The sequence below is a fragment of the Amphiura filiformis genome, chromosome 9 (assembly GCF_039555335.1).
Source record: "Amphiura filiformis chromosome 9, Afil_fr2py, whole genome shotgun sequence".
In the NCBI taxonomy this organism is placed as follows: domain Eukaryota; kingdom Metazoa; phylum Echinodermata; class Ophiuroidea; order Amphilepidida; family Amphiuridae; genus Amphiura; species Amphiura filiformis.
The window spans coordinates 1,624,766-1,644,783 of record NC_092636.1 but is presented as its reverse complement, the minus strand read 5'-3'; the positions used below and the strand labels follow the sequence as shown (position 1 = coordinate 1,644,783).

Here is a 20,018-nt window from a genome sequence, read left to right as displayed (position 1 = left end):
ATTCAGAATTTTGATCGAGTTGTAAAAATGGCCGTGATATCACAGTGACTTTGTATGATACAGTTTTCTGATGCATTTCATATGGGATGTATTATACTAGTGTATGGATGCGGGTAATTGATCTGAACCGGTAACGAACACGGATGGAATAGTGCTCTTGATAAAAAGGGGATACGAGAACATAATATCCAAGATGTGCATTCAAGTAGTGAATAAAATTATGCTAGAATATGATATTGAAGAAAGGTATTTGGTATATCCACTCGTATAAGGTATTTGGTGTTGTAGGTAGACCAGAAGCTTGTGTCATGCATTTTTAGAAATGTGTTTTGATCACATTGTTGCATTCAAGAATTGGAATTTCAAAACTAATTTCTAAAGGGACAATTATATAATGCTGTGTAAAATTGTGTGTTTCTTTCAGAGCAAACATTCACAAATTGGCAAAATGTGTGATATAGTGTTTTTAAAATATTAAACTTGTTGTAAAAATTTTTGTTGAATGAATTCTGGGGATGAATTCATGATCATTCATAAATATGGCATTTCGAAAGAAGACAAGAAACTAACAAATATTTCAATTTAGTCTCATTTTGAAGAACATTTTAGATTATAAAATTCTAAACAAGCAAAAATGCTTTTGTAATTGGCCAATGCAAAAAATCTATAAACCAAAAATTATCATTGAAAATCCCTTTCATCCATATGTAAAGTTGCACACCATCATGACCATGATTGCATAATTATAATAAAATTAAAGGAGGATTTTGTGATCCTAGCATCCTCTTTTTATGACATTTTCAGCAGATATCCACAAAAAAGCTTATTCCCAAAATTTCAGTTGATTCCGATTTTATGCTTATAGTCTATAGGCCACTGTTGTAATTTTGTTCTGGTATACCAGAACGAAATTCAAATTTGGCGATATTTTTGCTAAACGAATTAATCTGCAAGAAATTGTTGGTACATAAACATTATGTATCCAGAAGATTCCAGTGGTATAAAAATCTCAACTTTTTTTTGATAAAAGGTGGGGGGGTCATGAGGCTGCGGATCACAAAATGCCCTTTTAAGATGACTGCATCAATGAATCAGAAGTCATCACAACTGATGTTTACTTAAAATGTTCAATTTTAGTCGGTACTGGATGCCATCATGTTCAGAGATCAATAAAACTCTTGATCTGTTTTAAATGGGCTGATCAAAAAATGTAAGATAAACATGGCATAGATATGTGTGAGAAAATGCACACATCTGCTGTATGCGCTGTGATAAAAAAAAAATGGAATGTCCATGTTCTCATTGCGGCAAAAACTGTCCTATAAACACATTGAAATGCTCTCATTTCTATGGTAAAGCTAAATAAAATAGGGTAACTAGTAGATAACAGTTGTGCTCATCCATTCAATTTGTCTGCAGTTATTGAGCTATAATTATAAACGATCTGTGTTTATTGGAGGTAAGGGATTCGAATATGTGGAAAGAAATCATACAACGAGAACAAAATCAGCGTCACTTACAATTTTGAAACAAAGATGTTCACGAACATTGTTTTATCACATCTCATTTAACATTTGAATCATGATCGACAGAGTTGTTTATGGCCAATTAAAATACAGCTTCTACATTATAGGTCAATCCTCTTTAGCCCTACTACCATTCATACCATGCTGCTGATTGGCTCAATAATTTGCAATAGTGTTCTTGTAACCAATCAGCAGGATGTACTCATGGGGTTATCTAGGCTTCATTATATAAATTGAAACAGGTTCGTTCAAATCACATTGAATGTGGATATCGTTGCTCGGAAATAGATGAAGGTAGCGTAATTAATTTTTGAGGTGTAGAGATTTTATTCAATTATCACCCAACAGCTCTAAATTGTCAATCTTGATTAGATTCAAATCTACACCCAGATCAATTATCGTAGTCTATTTTTAGAAATTCTCAAGTGTATTTGAGCTATCATATACTATGTTTAAGGAATCCCCACGCTTTGTTCCGCGTACTCCCTAGCGAGGGGCAACAGACCTCGATCAAGAGTAATAAAGCCAATGCTTCTACCATGCAGCATGCAGGCATACATCTTCACAGTCAGGGAGGATTCAAAGAATTTACCATGCATCAGTTGCACCTTAGATAAGTCAGTTGGAAAATTGATGAAAATCAATCGTCTCATAACCACGGTTACCTGTTGATGCGCATTTCGAGGTGGCCGGAGCAATGTCCTATTTCAAGAGGCACTCATGTGATATATACTGCTTGGAGCAAGATACGGGGAGTATTAGAGGACAGTTGGGGTGGAAGAGATGTGGGCAATGCTAGGGATGCCTCGGCACCATGCTATGCAAAGCTGGTGAGGAAGATGGTGATAAATTTCATCCCTTTGTTCACAGAGAGGTTTAATATCACTCGCTTTTCATTACAATTGTCGGTTTTTGACGAGAGCCAATTTTTTTAATACAAAAGCGGCCGAGTATAATAAGGCTGCCGTTATGCATAGAGAAGTTCCATTGTGATCCGTTGCAAATTACGTGCTAAGATGAAATTAGATGGGATAGTACAAATGCACGCTATAGTGCCAGATTCAATTGTCAAAATGTATTGTTATGCATTACGGGTTTGAGAATCAATTTGGCACTCTGATGAGCATGATGATATCGGAGGTGAATTAATAAGTCAGACATTGGCCTGGATTTGAAAGAGATTTGATAATTGATGAAATTTACCAAAAAAGATGACAAATCTAGCAGATGAATTTGTGAAAATTAGCTATTTTTGATTTCAAATTCAGATTGCTGTGAAAATTGACAAGATACATAAACATCTCATTATTTAAGAGATAGTATCTTCAGAAGCCGTTATTGTGCGGAAGTATCCACATGAATAACTTAGCGCCCAATCATGTTCGTATGATGATGTTGTACAAAGTCGTGGGGATATAGAGAGACATATTTTGATGTAAATTAGTGATGATATGGGATATAAAAAAAATGCCAATAAATAAGTGAGCATAATTTAAAATTCAGGATTTAAAGATACAATTTGTAATATAACTGCAGGGTGTTGCTGCCTGTGTATTTGCTATTACACTTTACAGAAAGCTAGACCTCTCTTGTCTGACTTGGTGTATTGGAAAATGTGTTCCCCAGATGTGGAGGAATAAAAATAAGCTTTTTGCAATCAGCATAATTACTCAGGTAGATGTTCACACATGTATTGCTGTGCACAAAATTAATTGGTGACATTTCCCATACTTGGAATATGTTTACATGAAAACCAAGTCATCAAACCAAAACCATCTTTCAGATTATTTAATATATAAGGGATGAAATTGCAATATTTTTTATACAGTGTGGGATTCTTTGTGAGAACAAATTGAAATTGTTAGTTTCTTATTCTTTCAAAATGCCATATTTTATTTATGAATCATCATGATTCATCCCCAGAATTTATTAAACTTTGACATCAATAAGTTTAATATTTGAAAACATTTATTTTTTAATATTCTATTTTTTAATATTTACTTCCACGAAGCATTCAAAGAAGTCTACAATGTAACATGCATAGAATTGTTCCAGTGAATAAGATGGCCATTTGAATTTCAGAATAAATCTTAGCCTCTCCCTAAAATGGTTCAAGTCCTTTATCATGAATTTAGCTTTGCATTGATATTCAAATAGTTTGAAGCTTTTTAACCAATAAAAATTTTGCTCTTGTAAACCAGTAAAATGTAAGAATAATGAGCCTGTCATAAATAGTGGACTCTGTAAAGTGATTCTGCAGTTCACAGATGAGTCCATAGTAGACCTTCATGACAAATGATGATGATGTTGATTGAAAAACCATACATGGGTGGGTGGATAAACTTCCGGTGGTCTTATACAGGGGATAACTTGCATCATTATAGAGACAGATCTTGTATTTTAAACACCAAATATCCCCTAAACATTGTGAAGGTGTGTTGCAAGGTTATTGATAAGGGTGACTTCACCTGTCATTCCTGAAGAATGGGCCCAGTTTGATCAAAGATGATGTTGTTCAAAAGTCTATGAACTCTTTACTTTGCTGTTGCCGTTGTTAAATGTTTGAATACACACAAATTAGATAGTAATGAAAGGGGATAGGCATATACCATTCATTTATCTACTCTAGTCGACAGGTTGCTCTATATGTATGGATGAAGTTACAGGATGTTTTCTTCAGCAAAGTCAATATTTTGCAAAAATGTTTTGTAAAGAGAGCCCCATGTCAGGATGTTATGGCGAAAAAAGTGGCAAGTCTCTGTCTTTGAAACAGACTAGGCTAAATATTATGATATAGTACCTGGTTATTGATACAAAATATTAAGTTCAAAATCCTTCAAAGGAAGTTCATGTTCATTGTATTAGAGTAACATTAATTAAAATTTAAAATTTCATGAATCTATTCAGAATCACTTGAAATTTCAAAGGCAAAATTTATTAACATGTTTGAGATTGGAGGTTTGAAATATTAAACATAATTTTCCTTTCTTTTTTTTTAATGCAGGATCCATCTTTACCAAAGAAAAACTGGATCGTGAAACAATCCCACACTTTTGGCTGACTGTATACGCACAGGATCACGGCGCCATCCCAAGGCACGCAGTTATCCAGGTATACATAGAGGTATTAGACGTCAACGACAATGCACCTCAGCCTTCCGTACCAGTCTTCCGTACATCCGTGATGGAGAACTCCGAAGCCGGAATAAAAATCCTGACTGTGGAAGCAACAGACGCTGACCAGGATCAGGAGCTTTCATATAGTCTGTCCAAAGATGCGATGAGATATTTTGCTATCAATTCTAAGACAGGTAAGTGACTGTGTTAATAAATGAATACGTGAAAGGTGACTTTATGGAATACTGCAGACACCTAGCCAATATCAAACTGCAGTAACTGTAATTTACCTTGTACTCACCACACCCCAAACTCACTGATTTGTGGTAGCAGAATGTAGAAGGTAATTACAGTTACCAGAAGGTAAATTACAGTTATCATCAAAATGTCGCTGTTCTGACTTCTGAGGCTTGCCTACTTTGGGACTCTTGGAAGCTTGTGATGGATTATTGGTTTACGTAAGGTTGCTATATTGCAAGAGTTGGTCTCAGAGTTGGTTTAGTTGTAGGATAGATGATTTGAAATCTTCCATGTAAGAAGATTTGAATTTGGCCTCCTCGAGACGATAGCATCTGTGTGAGATACATGCATGGTCAAAGGCTGTATATCTGTAGGGCACAGTCACTTTGTGCTGCATCGCATGCTACAGATGCGTCATCCCTTGTTTGCTTGTGTATCACACACGGATGCTACTGTCTCGAGAAAGCCAAATGAACTATATAGTAGATGATTTTATGTTTTTACACACAGACATATGCACACTCACATCTGAACCCAAATTGCACATGTTCTCCATTTCGCACTTGCCAGGATATGAAATTTTACTAAAATTGCCCTAAAGGCTCTCAATCATCTGGAAGCCTTATGGTATGACTTCAAAATAAATACATATCAACAAGTAGATTTGAAAACGGAGTACACAAACACATTTTACTCCATGTCATTTGGAGGCAGGTGTTGCTATATTAAAAGGTGCTCTTAAGGCCCGACCAGTCGCCACTTTCTTCCTCACCTCATCAGCACATAAAAAGGCAGCGGATATTATTGCTGACAATAATATTGATTGGAATATGTCCAACTACCTGCTACATGAAATATGCATATGATTTGATGGAGTGTAAACAATGCCAGAAAAGATGTTGGAAGTGTCAGCGGTATAAATGTACTCTTCAGTGATGTTGTGTTTACAAAGCAAGAAGATGATTAGGTTTTTGTCAGTTACAAAATTGAATGGAAATCGGCGAGTGATGCTTGGAAGTTATATGAAACAGATTATTTATATTTTGGCTAAATGAACATTTGAAGTAAAGTGATAATAAAGACTGTCAAAATGCAACATTATAACACTTAAATAAAGTGCGGGCCAGGCCTATTCGCTTGAGAAGGTGGAGGAACTAAAAATATCCTGACCTTTAATACATTAGAAAAGACTACTGTCCATTTGTAATACTGTCCAGTTAAAAAAAGTAGAAAGAGAAGCCTTTGTGTTTTTCATAAAATGGCCATTACGGTTGTGCTCTTGCCTCTGGTATTTGCATGGATCTAAATAAAGTGACTAGCTTGGTTGATTTGCACAGCGACTCCATCTAGCGCAGCAGCCACATAAAAGGCCGTCAATTGGTCATATCTCAGTAGGTTAGCCACCGCTTGAGTGTTTTGTTACAAATCAGAAAGACTCCCACCGATTCATTAAGGGAGGTGAAATCCACAAGATGAAGAAAGGCGTTTTTGTGATTGGATTATGTTTAGATTGGTAGATATGAAATCAGGCAAAGTCGATACTTAATATGGTGGCCACTGAGCAAAGGTAGTAAGGGGTTGATATGAGAAACGTTGGAATCACATTAAAGTAACATTTTTGACGAACATGACATGGGTAGTGCATAATAGTACAGCGGTTTTATCATAAAGCCAGTTCAAAGTCTTCATGATACTGATAGATAGCTGTTGCTATCATTAAAACTTGTTGTTCCCTAAGCATCATGATTCCTAACAATCGTTATTTGAATAATGATAAGCAAAAGTACATGTATCACCAGTACATAACCAGACATGTGATGCATATAATGATAAACATTAATGAGTCCTTGACGATAACAATTAGTCGCTATCATATCGTAATTATTGTGTTCGTAATTGCCATAATGGAAGTCCTGCAATTTGCATTAATGATGTAGACCTAAATGAAGGTTTTCTCTAGTAGAGGGCAGCAACAGGCTTTACCTCGGTGTATTATTAGGATTCAGGAATAAGAATAATCAAGGCATATTTGTGTTCAAATCGTAAATCCTGGTTCTGATTGATAGCAACGTCTACATGTAGCTTTAAATCTTCCGCAGTCTGTCATAGAGATCATATTAGGCCACCGAATATTTGGTTTGAGAAAGAGCATTATAGGCTACTTATAATAATCATAAAACTTTAAAAGCTGAAGTGTCTGCTCTGAAGATGCAAGGTACCATAGTACCAAAATCAAAAATCATCCAATGATGTAATTGCAGGAAATCAAAAGTTGTTTTGAACACTGAACTAAGAACCATTAATAAGCCGGAACATTAGGCATTGAGAGGATAATCCTATTTAGCTGTGAATAATAATATAAACCAATAGGCACTAATCCTATGAATATTAGCTAATTCTGTCTTTAGATAATCCCATGATTGCACACTATACAAGGTGAAACTTCAAAACATTTCTGTCAAAAATTATCAGTTTAACCATGGAGGTATATAAATTATTTATATACCTCCATGGTTTAACCAGGTAAAAAACAGGAAAATTGTGGTGCCTAAATCTCTATGGTATTTTTGTGGTTTGGTCATACACTACTAAACCTAATATTGTGTTGTATTTTAATTATAAATTTTATTTACATAATCCGCATAATCTGTAAAAAACAGCAAATTTGGAATAAGTTGTTTACCATCCCTACATCCTGAGTTGAATATTGAACCACTTTTTTTTTTTTTTTTTATGTCCGGACTGATAAGTTATTTATGATTATTTAACTATTGAGCGAGGGAGGAGACTATACACTTCAGTTCTTCTTTTATTTCAAGTGGAGAGGCCCACGTTTTTAGTTTGTATATTGGAAAAAACGGAAATCATTTTCTACTCTATTTAAGATGGATAATGATGGATTTGGGTGATGGATAGTTAGCTAAAGACTGTTTTACATGCTGCCATGAAAAATATTGCGATATAAGATGCTGGATAAAATCGTAGCAATTGAGAAATAAACATTTTAATGGAACACTGTATCAAGTACTTTTGCATAACACAGGCTCTTTAGATGTGGTTTATATTTAGAAATTGTGTAAATAAGAATAAAACTGATCAAATGGGCTACAAAATTCACTGCATTGAGTGTAGTGTTTATTCTCCTGAAGTGCAACTGAAGTAGGGGCTACATTAGTATTTTGTAGGGATGGATGAGAGGCATTGAATACAAGTTTTCAGACTTTTGAGTGTTGATCAGTTATTGATTTGGTGTGAAGTAGATGCTCCCAAGGTCAAATTAACCAAATGATGGCTCAATTTGATGTCTTCTTTCTGGGAGATGTTGCAGCAACAATTCCGAGGAATTTGAGTTAGATTAGGTGCCATCTTTTCTTCATTTGGTTTTATAAGTTTTTCCCTTATATAAAAATGCTCGCAAGTTATTGCAAGCAAATTTTGCATGCAGCAGGGATACACGCATATATGCATATACCACCAACACAAAAGAAACCTGGGGAACGCAAGATGTCAGAAATAAGGCCTCGGAATCAGGTAAAAGCTTTGATTATTTGCTTTATTCATTTGCCACAGGCCTGTCAGCACAAGGTCTTTTTTATGTACCAATCTCTTACACATATGCACCAGGTTACAGTTTGTAGGGTTTCTATAGCTAGTTTTTAGTATGGGGTGTAGTTTGAGGATGAGATGTGCGTAAAAGAAATCAATAGTGGATGTTTACCAAGTTGAGCTTAGACTATACAGACTGACTCACACATTTATCAGTGTTGCTCAGCTCTGGATTTAGGGCCCAATTGGTCCACCTTCACCATGACCTACCAAAATGGTATTGGGGTAGGCATTTGGTTTTAGTACCGAATAACAACAAAATACTTCGGGTTTATTTAGATTTCTTTTGCAATTTTTGCAATTTTGTTTGCTAATTTCACAAAGCAGGGTTGTGTCCTAGCGCTTTTATAGTTGTGTATTTTGAGACAGGAATGTAATTCATATTGCAGGGCAAATTAAATTGGATTAAATTTCATGTAATTTGTAAATTGAAACATTCAAATTTTGTGATTTCATTATCAGGCTCGTCTTTTCCCAACAATCTAGTCTCTCCATTAATTTTAAGTACATTCTATTCAACATGATCATTTGACTATTTTGACAGTGCTTTTTGCTCTGCCAATATCTTGGCAACTCCTGCAGACTCAAGCACAACAACATAGTAAGGATAACTTACTGCCTACGGGGTGAAGAAGTAAAATATTGATATTTTACACCGAAACAGTAATGATTATTTTTCAAAAAAGCAGAGCAGTAAAAGGGTCCCTTTCAATCTCATAAAATAAGGCTATTAAATCCTTCAGAGGTGCTAACAAGATCAATGATACAGTTTGATGCAGGCAGACTGTGGATTTAAGATTGGGCCTTTAAGCAAACAAATATTGTGCAAAAGCATGGATTTAGGTGTGGGGACGTTTGAGAAAGCTTTAAGGATAGCAGTGTCTTTGCAAGGCACGTTTTCCCATCAGAGGGCTAAATATTTTGATCTGGGAATTATGTGTTTTGTTTGTACTGGTGATGTTATGCCTTATTTGCAAGTTGGTAGTTGCCAGTTTTGTAAGTTCAGTTTGAGTTTGAGTTTGCATGGAAATTATTGCTGTGTATGGAGGTAAACCTATAGCCCTTCTGGTCAACAAAAAGTTCTTTATAAAGTTAAAGAGTTCATTTAAGTTTCAAAGTCCACTTCTTTCCTTTTGATAATTGTTAAACAACTAAATTTTGTGGAACTCGTATTTTGCAAATGCCAATGACAAGCATTTTTGTGGAGATTTATTTTTGAGAATCTAGAATTGCAATGTTGCTTCCACCTATGTCGACCTGGCACTAAAATATTCTAAATCTATAGATGTGATTTTGAGGTATTCAAATTGCAAATCTGTCCTTATGAAATGTGCAAAATTAAGTACATGTACCTCACAAATTATAGTAGTTAGCAGAATGGTATGATGCAATGAACTGAATATGCAAATGACAAATCCAGAACGAGAGATTGAAGAGAAATGTGTGGGTGGCTGATAATTTTCCAGGCAAACAACAGCATATAACAACCTGTCTTAATTAATATTGATAATTAATTCAGCTTGTGTCACCTGTGGTATTTGAGTTTCTAATCGTTTAGGACATTACATTACTTGTTTCTAATTGACTACATGAAAAACTGTATGTAGCATTGTGCAAATTTTCATCATTTTATCTCCAGAAGCAAAGTTCCAACTTTTTACCATTTTAATCCTGTAGAGTCAGTGCGCATTTCATTGGGCGCAGCTTCAAATCGCAAGTGTTCGCTCAAAGCAATGGCACACGCACGCACACATTTTTTTTAAGACGCTGTGTAAATGCACACCCGACACAACTGCCCCAATGCATTGACGTCACTGATTCGCCAAAATGAAAGATAATATACATTTTGTAGTGCCGCAACAATAGATTTCATGTTATGAGGCTTCTCTCTACATTTGTAACTAATTGTGTACCCATTTTATCCAAATTAAATTGAATCCTTGATATGCAGGTGAATGAGCGGTCAAGATCTGAAATTATTGGCTTTATTAAAATCAGTCCTCAATAACTACAAAACGACCACCCAACCACTGAGCTTCTTTTGGTAGAAGAGATACTCCTAGAATAAAAGACCAGACAATTGCCAGTAAATGAAAAATGTAATAATCACTTGGCCTTCTAGCAAGGTAGAAAGCTTAAAATAAAATTGGATATCAGTATTGATCAAATGAGGCCGGTTTGATTGGGATGGAGATGACACTGATGGAATGGAATGGGTCAGTGATAATAAAATATGCAACAGGCTGGTTGCTGTCACTAGGATCCACAACATGCTCATCTATCAGGCACAGTTCTCTCTTTAACCCCAGTACATTTGCACATTCATTGAATGAACTTTGACATTGGGTATGAAAACTCATACTCTGCAACTTGAGGTCAAATTTAGCATACTTATGATTGTTTATTGAGGTTATTGAACTATGCCGTTAGGATGAGGCGATTGTTTTCCATAGTGTTTGCTGTTTGCCCTGAAAACCATTTTTGTCAGGTGTGAAATGGTTGTTTTTGTGTACAGATGTTGCCATGACAACAATCAATATTTGGAAAATTTTACAGGTTTGTTAAATAATTCCTATTGAATGATTAATTTCTATAAATAGTAAACTGTTATCAATTACTTCCAGTGATCAATTACTTCTAGTGATTCAAAATTTAAATTTAATTCTTTTGGATTTCCTAATATTGTGTGATCACAAACTAACCACCTTCTGTCACATCACATCAGTGTTCTCCAACTTCATTTTTGTCATAATTCTGTCAATTTTGTTCTATACGTATGTAAAATTACGCAAATTTCAATTTAGGTAGGTTTTTATATGTAAATTATTAATAACAAAAGTGTTTTTAGCTGTGAAGCTACCAGAACTGTCTTAAAAACGATGCTGCCAATAAAACGATTCCCTTCAATGAACTGTTTTGCAAGTGGCATAGTTCTTGATATTGTAGATCCTTTTGTTATGTTTGTTTTGTTAATGGCTTGGCATCACTCAAAATTTTCCAATATCCTGCAATTACCCTCATTTTTCACGCTAGAAAATGGAAAACGTGTACGTTATCGTAAATGCATTTGAAAATTGATGAGCTGACATAACTTTGAGGAAATGTCACAAGTTGCACTAGAGGGTTCATTTCAATTTTTGAAGGAAAACTCTTGGTTATTTTATAGATATTTGAAATTTAAATCATCGCAATAAACCTATCAAAATAGATTGCTTGCAATGAGAGTTGAGTGGAATGATGGATTATAGCGGTTTATATTAGCAATATATTTGGTTGTCAATATGTATTTATCAGAGTTAAATACCGTCCACAACATAGCGTTGTGAATGTCGACCGTTCAATCATTGAGTATTCCTCTCCCGATGACAATCTCTTAATTTGTTTTGCCGAGCATTTTGTCAAACATGTCAGAAGAAAGTGATTTGACAAAGCTCGGACAAAAGCCGCAACGATTGCTTTGTAGTTGCGGTAGCTCGTCACAATCCAAAAGGTGCGATTCAGAGGCTATCAGAATGCAAGCTAAGTCGATCAGTGTATGCAAATGAATTCAATAGAGTTTCCTGTCTTTGAATGTTCATGAGTAACGTTGTTGCTCCGTTGTATGTGCGTGCGTGCGTGTGTGAAGTATGTGAATGAACTGCCGGATTTTTAGGGTTATCTTTTCACATGCATTGGGATTTGATAGGAAGATGTATTGCTGGGTTTATTCCTTGTGAATATTCAGAATGTGTTGTTTTTGTGCAGAATGCATTATGTAGATGGAAGGATAGTAAAACCTCTTAGGATCTAAAACATGCTCATCTATCAGGGCACAGTTCATTGACCCCAATGTAATTGTACATTCATAGAATGACCTTTGAATATGGGTACAAAAACTCATACTCCACAACTTGAGGTCAAATTTTGAGCTATTGTTAAATGGGAGGGGGAGTTAAGAACTATGCCATTGATCACATTGTATGAGACCATTTTAGCTCAAATTAAAATGTCATTGAATCCTGTGGAAAGTAAGATAATTTTGTTTTTTATCAACTCTGAGGTTTGTTTGTTGCAGAGACACACTTGGGTCCTGATGGGACCAGGCTCAAAAATTCAAGAGGATAAAGTCCATATCTAGATCCAGAATTCATGCGAAATGAAATCACTTTAGCGCTGTGCAATAATGGAAAATTTATAAACTGAGTAAATGGAGTCAACAAGAACTGACCTCCCTTGAATACAACTTGCACTATAGCTGACTTGCATTAAAGCTGACTTTTTGATACGTTGGTAAACGATGCCCAGGGTTGTCTGGTACGAATTGTTTTACCTCATAATTATGTTATCTAATGGCACCATTAGTAGATCTTTGACCGTACACCTGTAGAAGCTAGGATAATGGATGTTGTGCACTGATTTCTCAGTAGTGTGGAGAACCTTTAATGTGCGATGATGATGCGCGTTGATGGAGGCCGCCTCCTTAGCCGTCCCTTCTGATTTGCACGTGTAAGAGTGTTTGGTCTTGTCTGCTCTATACAGCCTTCTTTGTGCATCTTGATGATGTTGGCTCGGAGATGAGAGAAGAAAGGGTTAGTGAACTGAGATGAGATAAGGACAGGTTTGGTTTGAAGTGATTTTTATGGATGAATGTTAATGAGAGTGTCTTTTGATGTTGAATTTCAATGCTGGTATTGAATTTGGAAGGGAGTCAGTAGTATGTTGCCATCATGCTGCTGGGCAGGAATACCGCAAACAAAAATGGGGGAAAATGTAATTTGCATGACTGATGTTGTGTAAGGTATTTATAATGCAGAATTCTTGAAAGTAAATTTGGGATTAAAATGTCCTACTAGAGAACAATAGTTTGTCATATCTTTGATTATAAGCGAAGAAAAGGCAGAATAATGACTTGTGAGCTGCAACAGGCTCTAACGCACTATAGTGGGTATAGTGTATTTTTAGCTGGCATCATCAACTAAATTACATAGCGTATATAACTGTCCATTTATTCATTTGTGCAGACTGAGTGATTTGGATGGCAATGCATAACCGTAACTGGTTTACATGCCTAACTACTTCAGACAGGGAAGAAATTGGCAACGCATGGAAATGGTTACAGAAAACGAGCATCTCGGTGCGTTAAACACATAATGAGCATTTTGGGTGGGTTGTGTGCATATAACCTGTGTTAAAACCCCGACTTACCATTTTGTATGGTGCACTCTAGTTCAATTAATGCCAATTGGCCTCTAGATGGAGCTTTCACAGGGAACATCTACCACGACCAAGATCAGTGATATCAGTTTTGAATTGTTGTCCCAGGTAGCCTACGTGTAGGGATCATCTTGAAATGCAAATAAATTCTTGTCCTTATTTAAATTGAACTATAAAATCAACAAAATTTATTTTCAAGTGGCAATCATTATGCGTGCAAATATTTGCATAAAAAAGATCAAATTAAAATATGCAGAAGTGCATTAAATGTTAGAAATGTGTTTGCAATTGCTATTATACACATGTCACTTGTATGACCCACCCTAGGACCCCCGGGGGATGTGCGTCATGGTTGGGTCATTTACCAACCAATTAGTGACGCGGGTACGGGTCATTTACTCAACATATGCGTCACAACATACCCCGAGGGGTGCATCAATGGTTAGGTGCATCAGTGTCAGTCAAAATACCTAAATGGTGAGTCAAATTTGCGTCATGAGGACAGTCATAATCCTTCACATGTGCGTCACAATTTTGACGAGGGGCTCAGTCATTGTCGGCAAATGTCCGTCATTGTTTAGACGCACATGTGGGTCGTGGGTATAGTTAAATCCGGCGCACCTTTGTAAAGTGACTCACCACCCCCGGGGGTCATGGGGTGGGTCATACAAGTGACACGTGTATTATACAAGGAAGGGTTCGTTTGTTTCATAACTTTGATTGACATACATTCTTGGAAATCTTGAAAAAAATATGCTCAAGCAGTGCTCGATTTGTGGCAAGCTTGGTTATGTATGAAATTTATGGCAAATTTGATATTATTTACTTTAGAAAGCACAGTATATCATGCATTTATAAGTGTGTATTTATGTAGATATTTATTCCATATGAGGAGATGAACTTGAGAAGAGCAAGTCATGGTCATTATATTGTAATTGACAAGATAATGGCAGTTCGTTTGCCTGTTGTCGGGCCATTATACTAAATACACCAGCTCTGTGAGAGAAAGCGTTAAACGATGAAATGTGCTTTTTACGATCAATATTTTGTTTTGTGTGGGCGTTGACACATAACTGTTGTTGTTTTTGTGAGAATGCACTTTAGGGTAAATGGAAAAATGACGCTGGTGCATCGTGACATTCATGGAATAAACTAGTCAATTTTGAGCAATGAAATAGAAAAATTATTCAGAGAAAATTTTTTACAAAACAACATTTCAATTGCAAAGTCAGTACTGTAGTTTATTGTTATGGAGGGAGGAGTAAAGTTAAGCTAGATGTTTAAAACTTTTGGGAAAAAAAAACAGAATTAAAGTGGCAAGTTTTTCAGAGACAAATGTGCACCACATGAGACCTTCATATTTGTCATATTCATATGCATTTTATTCCCATCATCATGAAAACACACACAAATTTTTAATAAACGCAGCAAAAACGGATGAGGTGTAGCTAAAAGCAAAAAATGCTTGACAATTATTGTAAAAATGTTTGGCCTTATTATTAATTTATCATACAGATACCGTATTACGTGCAAGAGGACAGATATGTGTATGAGGAATGTAATGTTAAAATAATGATAAGGATGACCATCCAACCATAGATACACATATTAATTGCCCTGGATGTCTCAGACATACATCAACATTTTGATGACATTTCCAGCCAAGATTTAAACAGCACTTATTATTATTCTGCCATGGTTTTCAATAGCTCGTATTTTGCATACTACATCCTAGTTTTATTACTATTCCAAATGACACGACAAGATTAAATTTTATGGCGCACTTCTACGAATGAATTAACGAAGCCGAAGTGAACCATATCTTTTTGTTTAATAACATTTTTGGACTGGGTCTTGTTTTGTTATTAGCTACGCAGGCAATCATACCAATAGTAATGACAATTAATGATCTTCAAATTGCCATGATATATATATTTTTCTTTTCAAATTGCGATCATTTTGATATCAAACACTAAAAGTGTATTAACTTACAGGCCGATTTCAAAAACAAGATGAATGGTTTTTACATAGCATGCTCAATCTGGGGCTATTGATGGACGTGTTGATACGACGCTTTATTCAGTACAGTGCGCGCATTGTTAAAGAGGGCCATACTACGGGCTGTAATGTACAAAAATTAGCCTGGGTTCGGAACAGTAACCTCAGATCATGCACTCTCTAGGTTTTAAAATTCGCACAAAGATTAAGACTCACAAACTTTTAAAGTGAGTAAAAACATGCTCATTATTGGTTAGTGGTTGTTGTTTAATAGGTTAATGAACTTTTAAAACCTTAAAATTTTCTGATTTCACTAGCAGTGATATGACAGCCATTTGTTGTGAAATTAGTATCAAATGTACGGGGAGTAACCGAGCAAAGCGGATTAAAAGTGGGAGCGCACTAAGAAATCGCTGCAGTTATCATTTATTGAGACGCCGTATTAATCCTGTTATACACCACTGCTATTTCTGATACATTATTTAGTCATATTTGAGCTCAAGAGATTTATTGAAAACACTTCAACTTGTAGTAGATGATTCTAATCTTAAGGATGTTACTGTATTTAAGCTTGATTCATTGATGGTGAAATGCAAAGATAGTATTAGGAGTTTTCACCAAATTGTAATTAAAATTTAATTTGTTTCTACTCTTTATATTTTAAGAGATACAACTATTAAAACAAGCTTAAATTTCTATGAGCAATTTTCATTATCGAGAATTTCTCTAGAGAAATAAAATACATGCAAATCGTAACTCTTGATAGTAGTACTGATAATGAATACTACTGATTGACAAGCTGATAGTTGAATAGACATTGTACAACAGTTATTTCTAATTTACAAATTGAATGCTTCAAACTGTTCTTATAGATTTCAGCGAAATAAAATAAAAATTTGACCCTTTCACGTCAGCCACATTATGTCAACGAACCCATTGATTAAAGCACTGGAAAATCAAGAAATGGGAGGATTAAACGAAAGCTAACTTTACGCCAATGGATCATTTGTGCCAAATTGCAAATGTAATGAACATTTATTTGCAATTATTTTAATGGTTTTGGAATAAGAAATGCTCATTGCTGTATTCAGACTTGTTCTGCTGATTTCAGTGGTGTCGTTTTATCTTACAGTATTTGTACATCAAAATCACATCTTCATTGCATTAGGATTTGTCTGGAGCTTACTATCGACATATCATCCCCGAAGACACTACATCGAATGACAATAGCAAAAAACGAGTGTGTGCAATTTTCATTTCTATAACTATATTGTATTTTTAGAACATTTTATTCCTACTCAAGAAGGAAGTTCATTCAGAAACCGCTCTTTTTACATTTGTTTGCATATATTTTACTTAACAGTCGAGACGAATATTAAATAAAGAAAATTGATCAGTGTTATAGCTTCTTTGCGTATTCTAGGTGTTAGGATTCACAGAGTCTTACACCTGCATTTAACACTTTGTTGAAGTTCATCGAACATTTCAAGTTGCAACATGCTATGCGTGAATAATGGAACAGATGCCAAGAATTTGAGCATTATATGCCATATTTGTACCCTTTTCTACATTTTTTTTGGATAAAATTGTAACATACAATTCAAAATTCAGCTGATGGTAATAACACATATGACAGAGACAAATCCTCTTGACCGAATTTGACATAAGACAAGTGTGTCACCCCGGTAATAATAAAAAAATGTTCATTAAAATAATGTTAGGCAGTACATCCTTTCCAATGATCTGTGATGATGATGAAGGTGATCATAATAATCCATTGAGCCTGGTTTTGTCAGACCTATTGAAATTCTCTCAGCTTATGGCCTGTCATTCGCACAATAGACAAGCTCCTGAATTATTAATCCATGTCATGTCACCCTCAAAGCTTAATCTGATAGCTCTTTTCAGTTTCCTTGCTCATCTTCCTGTGGGGCCCAACTTTGTCTAGATTTTTTCCTTTAAAGGGCTACCCTTGCAACACTATCAATGTATGGTTCGATGACATACTGTCACAGTAGATCATCACTATTTGAAAAGAGTTCACTTTCTATTTACTTTGTATTCTCCTAGAAATTGAAAATGATACCGTTCATGCTGTTAACATGATGTGATTTTTTTTTGTGAGATTACATTATAGAGGAAAACCTACAGGACAGGAAGAATTAGCCTGCCATTTTGCTATCAAAATAGAGAACCCCTTGGAATGATACTTTATACAATATTGATGTAATTTTTCATCAACAACAATGAAATTGCTAGCGCTGCGGGGTTGACTGCAGTTCAAATAGGAAAAAAGGTGTCTAAGTCCAACGTAAGATCAATATGTGGGCAGCCTGGATTTCACAGGTTTGCCCCGACTGATGCGTTGCATTTCTAATGCGGACCTGGCATCGTATCGTAAAGCGTTTAAATGCAACACCTCGGACAGATCATGCTCTAGATGTCTGCAGAGGGTAGCATATTATTAGATTTGAACAAGTTATAGGCTGAGGCCGTGTTAAGAAGTGACAAGTTGCGTATATTAAAGCTTTAATTAGTGGCAAGTGATATTAACATTCAGTGAAATCAAGAAATTTTATTTCAGGGAATTTATTTCATTATTAGCTATTTTGCTGATGAATGGGTTTTATAGGAGGCTGCAAGTGCAGATAATACTAGATTCATCTGTATCTTGATGATGTTATTTTTAGAACTCAAAACCATACAAAATACTATATACCTTGTTGTGGTAAACAGAATTGTGTAATTATAAAATGTGAGATACCACACAAGTCTTGCTTGGAAATCATATGTCGGAAAGAATCGGTAATAAGGTAAAATGCAGTGATGATATCTTCCAAGTCATTTGGCCATTGGTGAAAAGAGTAAAGAATTTTGATGGATGATTGAAGGGAACGTGCTCGAGCGTAATTTTTCAGTTCCGATATGTCACATGTCCACGTCTCCCTAGGAAAAGAATTAAATCATCTGTGAACTGGATTTAATTGATTATTGGCTTGGGCAAGATGTTGCACTGTATTATTATCCACCCTGGCTTTACCCAGGGTTGCCAAACTGCAATTTGGTAGCCCAATTGGGCGACTTCTGATGTTTTTCCTCCCGCAAATTTTGAACATTTCCTGTCCAAATAATTGGGTGACTTTACAATATTGGCTCCTCTACGATTTCCGTTAGTTTCCTGTCCCATAGAAACCAATGGTTAAGAGAACAATTGGTGACTTTTCGGTGATTTAAACCGCGATTTAAGGGATGAAAATTTTACCAGCTGGCAATGCAAATGCAAAGGGAAAAATAACACACATCTCTGTGTTAATCTCCAGCGACTGGCTCCATTATAATTTTAAAAGATGAAGCTTTTACAATCTATTAGCACCTTCATCTTCTATTCATCTAAGGAGGACTGTTGTTTTCTTCAGAAGGGGATGTCATGAATATATTGGGGTCATAGTTTTGCACCAAGAAAAATTGGGTGACTTTTTGGTGATTTTACCCGGATTAGCGCTGAAAATTATTGGCAACCCTGGCTTTACCAGTCCGCAATGCAAATGCAAAGGGAAAAATAACACATCTCTGTGTTAATCTCCAGCGACTGGCTCCATTAAAATTTTAAAAGATGAAGCTTTTACAATCTATTAGCACCTTCATCTTCTATTCAGCCAAGAGGAGTCTTGTTTTCTTCAGAAGGGGTGTCATGAAATTGGGGGCATAGTTTTGCACCAAGGGGCTGAGTAAGATGTTATCAGAGTCTGTCATAATGGACCTGCAAAAGAATAATAACACTGACCTCCCAACATGTAGGCCTGTGTATCACCAGTAAAAGTGTCGTGCGGATTGTGTCCATTAAATTAACCACAGAAAAGGTCCTACAAATTATTCCTTGAAAGTACATTGTATAATGTGCCCATCTTATTTGAAAGGACAAATTTCAGTTAATGGAAGCAAGTTGTATGTAGAAGCTGCAACGCTCACAATTAATTGCGATATAGCGTGGCCAAGAAGCCATCACGTTACTAATTAGAATTGACCATCTTGACATGAGAGAAGTAGTCCTTCTTTACAAGTCTATCATCACATCAGAGAGAGATGGGTAAGAATAGAGCTGACAGAGAGGGTATAGCCAGATGGCTCCCTTGCTTCAGGTAATGACTTGAACTAATGAACTAATTGTAGTTGACTTATCCATGGATGGGTAATTGATAGGGGATGATGAGAATTATTAGGAAAATGGAGAGTTTTATAAAAGCTGCAGAATGGAGTGATATATTAATTGTATTCAACATGTAGTAGTATGTTTTAATTTTAATAATTCCTAAAAAATTGGTATTTTGTAATTAAAGAA

At 35.6% G+C, this 20,018-nt stretch overlaps 1 protein-coding gene across 1 annotated transcript in view; it reads left to right on the top strand.

The window, feature by feature from the left end:
- Window positions 1-20,018, top strand: part of LOC140160502 (protocadherin Fat 1-like) — a 159,348-nt gene that overhangs the window by 54,040 nt on the left and 85,290 nt on the right. Inside the window, 1 exon segment of the mRNA XM_072183735.1 lies at window positions 4,531-4,836. Coding sequence (XP_072039836.1) covers window positions 4,531-4,836 — 306 coding nt within the window.